Raw genomic sequence first — 11,842 nt, 5'->3', positions numbered from 1 at the left:
AAAGACTGGGACTGGCACCATGCCAGCTACACATGGACTTTCCCATATGACAGTTTGTTATGGCCTCTAAGTTGGGATTCTACTCATTTCTGTTGACAGCACCTTGATCTTGATCCCTAGTGAAGGCACACATGAAAAATTACATGAGTTTACAAACAGGCATCAAGAGAGAATAGTGGTTTAATTTAGGATATCTCAGCCTTGACACTATCCTCGGAGGGTTTATTTTTATAGAAGTCATGTAGCTGGCAACTGGTATTTTCAAGTTCTGAAAGCAGCAACTATTTTGCTGGATTTTGTTTGTGTCTTTCACCTTCTGCTTTCTGCCCTATGGTTCCCTCCAGCCCCAAAGACTCCCAACCTTCTTATGATTAATGCTTTTGAAAAGAGTTTGGAAAATAAATTTCAGTTCAGTTTTGTGGTGCAAATCACTGAGCTTTTGGGGGTTTATAATGTCTTGGTTAATAAGGATTCTGAAGATCCAACCCAGAGGTCTGTGTGAAGTGGGAAAGAAAAGGCAGAACAATTCAGGCAAGATGTATTTAATTTTTGAAACAACCATTATGTTCTGTGCTTAAATTTTTGAGTTTCTTTTTTATATTTCTTCAGAGATAATGAATAGCTTCAATTTGAGAGTGTGAGCATCCCGGAAAAATACAGAACGACAAAAACCTCATTTTGTATTTATTCATTTTTCAACAAGTTCACCCTTCTTCCATTTGATGAGACTAAGTGGGTTCTTTGAACTGGCATTGACCAACTTTGTGATGAATAATATCCTTCTTGCATATCAAACGTTCAGCCTCCCACACATGCCTAATTCATTTTACTCTCAAACGCTTGGCCATGTAAGTGATTGCCGTGATTCAGTTTTGAATGAAAGAATCGCTCAGTTGCAGCCTGTGATAATTATTGCATAAGGCTTAGATTGTTCTTTACAAACGAGAGCAAATTATCTGGCAGTGACGAAGATAATGGGTAGGAGTACTTTAATCTTTCCTCATACCTCCCTCCCTGCATACTCTGCAGACATGATAATAATCTTCATAAGGCTTTTTGTGGAGTTGAAGCTTCGTGTTGCCCATAACTATGTAGTGATAGCTGCTCACCAGATCACTCTTACATTCCAATGGAGGGATGATTTGTTGATTGCAGTTAACCAAATCACAGAATTGTGTGGAGTTTCTTCAAGCTGCAGGTGGTTGTCATTGTGAGTTTCTTCACTTTTGCAACTTACAGGCATTTCAAAGGATGCGGCTAAATGCTTGCATCTAAAAATAGAATGCACAGGAGTATTAGTAGCTTTCCTCCCTCTACCTTCGATAGTGTAAGGCACCAGCCTTATCTGTTTTCCAGAGAGCCTGCCTGCCATGGTACAGGTGTTAAATAGGAAGCAATCTGTTGGAGTAGATCCCGTGGATTTAATTACTAAGTGAAATAATTGCTTTGGTGTACTTTGTAGCTATGAGAAGACAACTTATGAAATGTCATTTTAAAGTGATTTCAGATGATTTCAGAGTCTGTGAGTCCTGTTTTCTTCAGAAAGGTCTTGCCACTTACACCTGCAAGCTCGATTCACTTCTCTGCTGTTGTTGAACAATTAGTTGTGTGCCATTGCCACCGTTACAGATAATTGTAATTTCAAATTGTAGCTGCAAGCTATTGATGGCTCTCTGTCTCTTCCTGCTTTGTAGTGACCTTGCATTTCGTTCTAATGAAGCAAAAATTGTCAAAGCTATATAAATGAAATGACATGAAATGCAAGGAGAGCACTGCTTGCAACTTACTATTTAAAAGTTTTATTTGTTTTTTGTTATTGTTGAAAGTGGAAGAGAAATGAGGACTACATTCTTTGTAGTATCATTAATGGAATGCTGATTGAATGATTCTTTCTAGAACTTTTTGCTGAAACTTTAATGAAGGCATCTCATCGTGTCTAAATAGACCCAGTGCAGGTTGATATCTCCTGGCTCTGTCTTATTTGAATCTCCACTTAGTGACATATGAAGTGCATGATTTTGGTGAGCCATTCAACCTGCCTGAACTTTAACTCCTTCACACGGCATGATATCTTACTCCGGAGCGTTTCTGGAAGCATTTAATATGATGGAGAATGGAAAGCCTCTAACCAACGCCTGAAAGAAGGTCTTGTGCCCCCCAAAATGTTCATTTCCTTTTCTCTTGAAGCTGAGGGAAGATATTTTCTAACAGTCTTTTATTTGCCATTTTCAACTTTCAGTGGAAAGAAGAATCAAGACAGAGTAGTGAGTTATAAAAATCTCTACCATCTCAGAATTGTGGCTGTGGGAAACGCAAACGTCTGTGTGACTTTACTACTGACTCTGCTTTTGGCTTCTGATTCATTTGCATGATTAAGTACTTTTCCATAGCAGGCAGTGAATTCATAGCTGGTAGAAGCCTGTAAACTGCTCATCCATTTAAAACAAGCAAACCAGCCCCAGTGACCAGGGACTCTGACCTTCAAACGCTAACTGGGACATTCCCCACGGTGGGAAGACCATAGTTACAACATTGTGGAAGGTAGTCATCTCGTTAATTTCTCCCTCTGCCTGAGAACACTCTGACAGTCCCGGAGGGAGAGACGGTCTGATCCCTGGGAATTACAATACAGCCCACAGCACAGCATCGTCTTGTTTGGGTGTGTTACTAGCCTCCAATTAGAAACTTGGGGAGCTTGCTAAGTGGCTTTAGTGGAATGAATGGAGACGAATGAAGCATTCTGCAAAGGGACTTCCAGTGAGTTCTAACACAAAGCTGTTTGTTTTGTGGATGTTTAAAACATAGTCTATCTGTAGCCCTCAAAGATATGTAAATCCACGATTGTCCTTCTCTCCTACCCCAAGGAAGCCAGTTTACAGAATGAGTCAGATCTTACGGCTGTTTTGATATAGAAATATCACTGGCCACGTAAGCTGTGTTACAGTGACTTATTTTGCTAGAAGTAAAATGGTTTTAAACAGGTGCATGGAGAGGATGGGTCATTTAGGTGTACAGAATTGACTATCTTGTAGTGAGATGAGATCAAGGGGAGTGATATCCTTATATGGTTTCCCCAGGAATAAAAAGCATAATTAAATATTATAGCACACTGTTTACACATTCGCTTATTACCAAATATTGATTAAGTTCCTGCTTTCTCCCATGGGCTCCTCCCCTTATCCCTCATGTAGACAATCCTTTCAAGAGCCTTGGCTTGTCCGTGATAAAAACGCATGCTATCTCTAAGCGTTTGTGTGAAAATAAATATCTTTTGAATATATTGAGCATCTTGGGAGAAAGACACTGTACCCTTTTAAATTAACATTATAATAATTTTAAAATTTAACTAAGCTGGAGCTCCTGGGTGGCTCAGTCGGTTGAGTGTCCGACTTTGGCTCAGGTCATGATCTCACAGTCCATGAGTTTGAGCCCCGCGTCGAGCTCTGTGCTGACAGCTCGGAGCCTGGAGCCTGCTTCGGATTCTGTGTCTCCCCCTCTCTCTGCCCCTACCCGACTCATGCTCTGTCTCTCTCTCTCTCTCTCTCTGTCAAAAATAAATAAACATTAAGAAATTTTTTTAAAAATTTAACTAAGCCTATTCCACTGGCATATTAATGAGTCTTATGAATCACTCTTATCCATTATTATTAGATTAAAAATTTTAGGAATAAAGCTCATCAGTTTATTTAGAAAGGGACTTGGCTACAAATGCAGTCACTTAATTAGCTTCTAATTTGCTTTGCTGCTTGAACATAAAGGGTTCTACTCTTCCTGAATGTGTCTTGCTCTGGTCGCTTGATTAATTTTCTGAGCCAGCTCAGACTCTAAACATAAGTCCTTGTGTCCTTTTTCCTGACAGGCCTTGTCATTGTCATCTTGAAGCATATTCAGGGAGGTTCCTTGTCCATTGGAAGCCCCGTTAGCTATGGAAGAGTGGCTGATTAAGTTATGCTTAAAACGTATTAAGTGCCAACAACAACCGGGCAGGGTGTGGGTTCGTAATGAGTCCTAGTCAGAAGGGAGAGAGTGTGTGATGGTAGGCTGGTGGCGTGTTTGGTGTCACTGTCAGATCGACACTCATTGTATCCAAGCAAGATGAAGGAGGGACCAAATGTGGGCTGGGGTGACGGAGAGCTTTGAAGCTGTCAGGTAACCTTCTTAATCCTGGGACTAAGTACAGTTCAGAAGCCTTATGATTTAGTTACCAAACTACTAAAGTATCTTTATGAGGATGAAGGCTTCTCGAGAGACAATTAACCTAGGGATTCACAAGATGTTCTAAGGCATGCTGGCCTGGGCCAAAGAAGCCAGGAAGACCAGGGCGGGAGCCCCACCCACCAGCAAGGATATATAAAAGCCCAGGAGCCTGGAGGGACATTCACAATTCAGAAGCTTGCTTCAGCGAGTTACCCACAGCTCTCTGTCTGGCACCATGTCCTACAACTGTTTCACAAGAAACTGCTCTTCCAGGCCAATTGGAGGACACTGCGCTGTCCCAGTGGCCCCGGTTGCCACGGCTTCTACCCAGGATGCCGACTGCCTGAGCGGCATCTATTTGCCCAGTTCCTTCCAAACTGGCTCCTGGCTCCTGGACCACTGTCAGGGGACCACCTGTGAGCCCACTGTTTGCCAGCCAACCTGTCACCAGCAAAATCCTTGCATCTCCAGCCTCGGACAGGTGACCTGCTCTCGACAGACCACCTGTGTCTCTAATCCTTGCTCGACCACCTACAGCCGGCCACTCACCTTTGTCTCCAGTGGCTGTCAGCCCCTGGGTGGCATCTCTAATGTGTGCCAGCCAGTGGGAGGAGTTTCCACTGTCTGCCAACCAGCCTGCGGGGGCTCCAGGACGTACCAGCGGTCCTGCATGTCCAGCTGTCGAAGAACTTGCTAAGTGTGTAGGAGCCAGTGAGCGAATCAAGACTCCAGGACCTGCCAGCTGTGTTTCCAGGCTCGTCCAGGATGCTGCCTGTCCCTGAACAACTCTTCATTGCTGATCCCTCTTCTGACTGCCTCACTGCTTGGCTGCTAGCTCTGAATAAGCTGCCTTTGGCAATCTATGAGTTTTCTGGCTAGCACCACGCCTATTTTAAGGGTTGATCACTGGTGGCGCATATGCGTCTGGATGTTTCCAGAAACTTCACTTCCCATACTCCGGTCTCTGCTGGTTTTGACGTGTTTTGACCTTGCTGCTGTGTCTTTTGGCTTCCGCTTTTGTGCCTCTGAGGAAAGGAACTTGTCTCGCTCTGTATTTTCTCAATAAACCTGCTTACTTGGCATTGCAAACGTATGTCTCAATAGAGTTCTTTATTTGCAAGAGTTCTGTGAACCATCCTTGCTGATCAGGATGGTTGCTGACTTTCTTTTCTGAGCCTAGAGTATGGGTTCAGTCATTGTGTTTCAGGACAAGCAAGGGAATATCTGGTCTTTTAGTTGGTCAGAGCATCTTTTGACGTGTAGTGGTATACAGTGACGTGTCTTCCATATTCACTCAGTTTTTATGGGTGTACAGAATAATTTCCATGTGGGCAAAAGAAAAGTTACCTGGGTAACCAAGTAGTTTGGGGAATTATACAGTGACGGGGGCAACAGAGTCTATTAGAGTCTCAGAGTCTTACTTTATCAGAGAACCACAGTGGAAAACTTTGCAGAAGATCCCTCCATGATCAGATAGGACAGAGTGAGAAGGAAGAAGGGTGGGGAAGTTGGTTTCCAAGGCCTGAGATTCAGGGCATCAAAGGGTGGCTCCAGCTCTATATTTCCCTCACTTGCTGCCGAGGGTTGGTAGATCTCCCCAAAATGCTCTGAGTAAATCAAATCTCCAGGTGTTAGTAAATCTGGGCAAGAGAGACTTAAAAACAACCTTCGAAAACACACGGTGGTTTGTTTCAACAAGAACCTTATTTTGTGCTTGTTCTCTACTGGAACCCACGTACTGATTAAACAAACCATCTGGGCTGGTGGTCCACTGCTAATTCTTTTTGCTTTATTTTAAAGTGAGAACTGGCTACCGACTGGTTTGCTTTTGTCCTTATCCTCTGTTATGTCCAGAAACACATGTTTATTTTCTTTTCAGAGTTGCTGAAAGAGACACAGATGAGGAAGATTTTTACAGAAAATGGAGACATACGAGGTGTGTGTTCCGTGAGCAGAGAGCCTTTTCTCATAACAGTGGACCTTAGTGCCTGCGGCAGAGTCTGATTGGCGACCTCTGTTGACAGCAAAATGGTTTTCTTATTTCACTAATAGTTTTTCAGAGAGGCATAGATGATTTCCAGATAGATGGAATGTTTTCAAGTTTTTCCCATTGCTGACTCTACTCTGAGAAGTAAGGATCCCTTCAATCAAAGACATGTTAGTATCTATGAGTCACAGTAATATCTCATTAAGGCAAGACATGGTTTTTATTATATATTATTTCTATACCCATTGTCTTTAAAAGTGAAACTCTGGATTTCAGATAAGTTCTGGTTTATTCTAACATATAAATCCCTGGGGGAAATCCTCAGTGGCTCCTGCAAAGCTATTGTTCACATGACTCTCACTGATTGTTTATTTCCGCCATTTCACTGTGATCTGGAAAATTCAAAGTTTTCAGAGATTGAAAACATATTTAATTTGTTTGTTTTTTATTCTCTAGCTTTCTAATTTTTCAATAAAAAATTGTAAGGACAGAGATGCCTTCCATTTCTTTTTTATTTAAATGGCTAATCATCTCAATAGATTTGTATATTACTAATATATAATAGCAAAGATTTTACACGCTGCTATGAGTAAAGTTTTGCTCGGGGTATTATTGCATGGTGTGAATGTTCAAGGATGATGTAGCTATCCTGCCAACCTATTTCCTTGCCTTTATTTCTATTTGGGGAGTTCTCTGATTTGCTGTTAGAGCTATTCTCTTTGTACTTGAACTTTGAAAAGTCTCTCCATTCTTTGCTTTATTTCACAATAAATGATAAAGTTTCAGTGTTTACCTTTGAGGGCTGGCTTTTAAAATTTTTTTTTTTTCAACGTTTATTCATTTTTGGGACAGAGAGAGACAGAGCATGAACGGGCGAGGGTCAGAGAGAGAGGGAGACACAGAATCGGAAACAGGCTCCAGGCTCTGAGCCATCAGCCCAGAGCCCGACGCGGGGCTGGAACTCACGGACCGCGAGATCGTGACCTGGCTGAAGTCGGACGCTTAACCAACTGCGCCACCCAGGCGCCCCTAGGGCTGGCTTTTAAAAGATAGGGCAATGACTTCTTTCTCTTCTTGGTCTGGGGCCTACAAGCATGTCTTGTATGTATGTAATATCCTGTCATGGTAGGGAAGTGATTTGACGGTCTTCAGTTCGAATCCCAGTTCTGTCGCTTGGCTGCAGGTTCGTTAAGCTCTCTAAACCTTAGCTCATCTGTAAAATGGGGATTATGGTAGCATCTCATGCCTCTCTTTTCAGGAATAAACCGAGGTAATGTGTGTGTCTCCCAGCTGTCAGCTGAGGCATCCTGCCATTTGATATTAAAGTGAACCTGGCATTCTCATCTCCTTTCCTTCTTTGGTGGAAGTCCTGGCTACTCCTGGCATTTCTCAGGGATCTGGGTTGAGATGCTGGGAGGAGATGCCTTACTGTTTCCTTTCCTAATCCCTCTGGCTCTGAATTTTTATTTAAAAAAAATTTTTTTTAATGTTTATTGATTTTTGAGGGAGAGAGAGCACTGGGGGTGGAGGGAGGGACAGAGAGAGGGGGAGACACAGAATCTGAAGCAGGCTCCAGGCTCTGAGCTGTCAGCACATAGCGTGATGTAGAGCTCGAACCCACAAACCTTGAGTTCATGACCTGAGCCAAAGTCAGACGCTTAATTGACCGAGCCATCCAAGTGCCCCTCTGAACTTTTACTTTAGAAGAATTAGTTCATTTTATGGATCTTCTTCCTATGCCATAGTCTGTTTCTGTTCCAACTGTAATGATTCAGACATCTTAGCCCAACTTCCTTCCCTTGCTGTCCATAGAATCCACTTACACAAGGTATTTGTGTGTCTAACAACAGACTTTACAGAAAATCTGGGATCTAGATGGCATTGGTATTCTAGTGAGGAAAACAACTTAAAATTGAATTTTAGACATTATGAAGTTCCTGGGTCATTGTGTCTGGAACATTATCATGTTCAGTTCAGAGCCAAACCCCTCCTTCCCTCCTCCTCTCCCTCCCTTCCTCCCTCCCTTCCTCACAACTAACTTATCTCTAATGGTCCAGCTTCTGTGCAAGGTGCCAGTGCATGGTAGTAAACAAAACTGCTATGATTCTTGCCCTCATGAAGCTCATAGCTTAGTTAAGAATAATTTCTACAGAACTTTTATATTTTCTTCTATATCTTGGCCTTAGGGGTTCTATGTACTTTGCTTTTCCCCTACAGATGCTTGTAAGGGCTTCCCAAGGTGCTACATCACATAAATAAAGGGTAAGCTTCTCTACATTGTTTCATATATGAAGCTTATTTACATTACAACTATGATAAAAACTGAAAACACAACCAACCTCTGGGATATTTGGCTTTAAATCTAGGAGACCTAAAGCTTATAACAGTCAAGGGAAAGTGTACTAGTAATCGGTTGAATGGCAAGAATGGATGGTTGACAAATTGGGGTACAGACCCAGACTGGTGCCCTCTAAAACTGCTCTATGCATTCAGAGGAGGTAGGCTCTGCGATCTGACCTTAGCCTTGGTAAATATCTACTTGTTCTCTTGATATTTTTGGAAACTATAGCTTATGCTTAGGAATTTATAAATGCCTTCATATCTGAAGGGCCTTGTGTTAGCTTTCATGGGGATAGGATCCTTATTTAATAAGATCGCTTGCTCCAACGTCTTTGATATGCTCTATTCTCCCGTATTTAACAGCCTGCTAGGCATTTCCAGAAATATGTCTTCTAATAAAATTCAAAGAAATTTTCAAAACTCAAATTGGTCATAATGTAGTTTATGAATTAGGGATATGATTTGTGTTGCACGCTTCAGATTATGCAACAATTGTGATCAGGAACCAACTCCCATTAGCACAGGCGAAGAGCTATTATAAGCAAATACAATGGTTTTGTGGAAGTTGTTCTGCGCTTTACTGTGGAAATGGAAAATAAAAGGGACAATGCAGCATCCGAATTGTGCTAATGGTAGTTCTAGTGCCCCTGGAAAAAGGCAGGTGATCCTCTGGAACAAGAGCTGGGTGGGGTCAGGTTAGGATTTGCTTAGAGGTGTTTTGATTTCATAGCCACAAACTTTCTACCATAAAACAGTTTACCATTGAAATTTCTTCAGAAAAATTGGCTTTATCAGCTTGGATCTGAATGTCTAGCCCTTAACCCCTATTTTCCCTCCATTAAACATCTTAATACAAGTTTTCTTGGGAACACATCAATTGCATCATGGCAGAGAAGACCTACACAACTAAAATGAGATATTCTTGTACAAAAACTTCTCATTATATTCAGTCTTGCCTCTTGGTTAACGCTGCCACTATCTTCCAAGTGACCTAGGATGGAAATCCCGTCACCACGTTTTACTTCTCTTTTCCCTAGTTCCACACGTTTGATTCCTTAGAGATGGAATAGTTCTTAGCATTTCCTCTATCCCTGCTTGCAACGGGCAGTCATACCTTACACTCCAGTAGTGCATAAGCCCCTAAGTGATCCCACTGTTTCTCTGTCCTCTCAGGACGGTGTACCACATCTGTCCATATTAGCTTGCCAAGGCCTCCATAACAAAATGTCATAAACTGGGGAGCTTGAACAACAGAAACTGATTGTCTCACAGTCTGGAGACTGGTTGCCTAAGATCAAGGTGTCAGCAGGATTCATTCCTACTGAGGCCGTGAGGGAGAATCTGTTCCATTCCTCTCCCAGAGCTTCTGGTGGTTTGCTGGCCATCTTTGGTGTTCCTTGGCTTTTAGAAGGACCCTGATAGCTGTCTTCATCTTCACACGACATTCTCCCTGTGTGTGTTTGTGTGTCTGTGTCCAAATTCCCCCCCCCCCTTTTTTTTTTTCTTGAGAGAGACAGAGTGTGTGTGTGTGAGTCAGGTAGGGGCAGAGGGAGAAGGAGAGAGACAATCTTAAGCAGGCTCCCTGCCCAGCACAGACACCCAACGTGGGGCTCAATTTCACAAGAGATCATAACCTGAGCCAAAATCAAGAGTTGGACGCTTAACTGACTGAACCACCCAGGCACCCCAAATTTTCCCTTTTTGTAAGGACACCAGTCATGCTGAACTAGGGGCCTACCCTCCTCAAGTATGACCTCATTTTAACTAATTAGATCTACAATTAGATCTATTTCCAAACGAGGTCACGTTCTGAAGTGTAGGTTAAGACTTCAGCGTAGAAATGTTTGAAGGTACAAATCAACTCATAAGACTATCAAGGCACAATTGTGATCATGCTATTTTGCTTCTCAAAAAATATCAAAATGTGCTTATTGCCTGAGGAATGCCATTAGACTTGGTGGCCAAGCATTCTTAATTCCCAGCAGAATGTATATATAAATATATCTAATAAATATATAAATGAATATACAAATATATAAATATACAAATATAAATACACACATATATATATACCTATACCTATATACATATACATATATATACACACACACATATATGTATATGTATATGTATATGTATATATATACATATATATATGTATATATATATACATATATGTATTACTCTGGTTCTGTTTCTCAGGAGACCTATTATAAATATAGTACCTCAATTATTAATTATACTTTCAATTATAGAAATGAATAAGAACCTAAAAACTCAAACATTATATTATTATGTATACATTATGCTAAGTAATCATAATATAATGTTTGAGTTTTTAGGTTCTTATTCATTTCTATAATTGAAAGTTTAATTAATAATTGAGGTACTATATTTATAATGGTTCTCCAGAGAAACAGAAGCTGCAGTAATATATACATATGTATATATGTATATATATTTATATATACATATTCCTATTGGCTCTGTTTCTCTGGAGAACCATGATTAATGTAGTTCATCTTATATATGACGTACTTTTCACAAGCCAGACTGGAAAATGCCTTCTGCTCACACTCCATTGGCAAGTTCCCAGTCATGTGGGCCACACTTAAGTGCAAAGAATTGGTTCATATGGTCCATGTGCGGGCAAAAAAGGAAGAGAAGGTGGGTCTGGTGAACTGAGAGCCTGTGTCTGCAATATTTGTAAGAATAAAGAGTGTAATGTGAAACTCTGACTCATAGTAAGCACCCTGAAAGTGGTGAGTGAATCTGAATTAGACTTCTATTTCCAGCTGTCTATCAAAGGAGACCTGTTTTAGGAAAATATCTCTTTTTGGAAAGGGATGCCTTTAGGCACTAATCTAATATATTCACAGGTTGCTTACAGCATTTAAGGATCTGTCTTTTTAGGAAACATTATTTTTTATTTTTTTAAATGTTTATTTATATTTGAGAGAGAGAGAGAGAGAGACAGAGGATCCAAAGCAGACTCTGCACTGAGAGCAGTGAGCTGGATACGTGGCTTGAATTAATGAACCATGAGATCATGATCTGAGCTGAAACCAAGAGTCAGACTCTTAATTGACTGAGTTGCCCAGGCACCCCCTAGACAACATTATTTTTTAAATCCAAGGAAAATACTTCTAGACAAAAATTGAGATGTAAACAATTAGTGCTCATTTAAAAGGAACTAATTCAGGTAATGGCTACAAGGACTGGGAATAATTGAGATATTTCTAACTTGAAATAAAATGGGAATTGACCAGGCAACAGCTCCATAAATGAAACGATGTTCTATTTTCCTCTAGTTAGTAT

The 11,842-nt window shown here is 41.1% G+C and overlaps 1 protein-coding gene across 1 annotated transcript; it reads left to right on the top strand.

Moving 5' to 3' along the window:
• The first annotated feature begins 4,364 nt into the window (after positions 1-4,364).
• Positions 4,365-5,286, top strand: KRTAP11-1 (keratin associated protein 11-1). Its single transcript, XM_025914093.2, has one exon. The coding sequence runs from the start codon at positions 4,433-4,435 to the stop codon at positions 4,892-4,894; it is 462 nt and encodes a 153-aa protein (XP_025769878.1). The 5' UTR covers positions 4,365-4,432; the 3' UTR covers positions 4,895-5,286.
• Positions 5,287-11,842: the final 6,556 nt, after the last annotated feature.

Source organism: Puma concolor, chromosome C2 (assembly GCF_028749965.1).
Source record: "Puma concolor isolate L17-30 chromosome C2, mPumCon1.1.hap2, whole genome shotgun sequence".
In the NCBI taxonomy this organism is placed as follows: domain Eukaryota; kingdom Metazoa; phylum Chordata; class Mammalia; order Carnivora; family Felidae; genus Puma; species Puma concolor.
This window is presented reverse-complemented; position numbering and strand designations above follow the sequence as displayed.

Excerpts from the sequence above, each read along its gene's own strand:
- KRTAP11-1 (XM_025914093.2), top strand. The coding sequence starts at position 4,433 with ATGTCCTACAACTGTTTCACAAGAAACTGCTCTTCCAGGCCAATTGGA.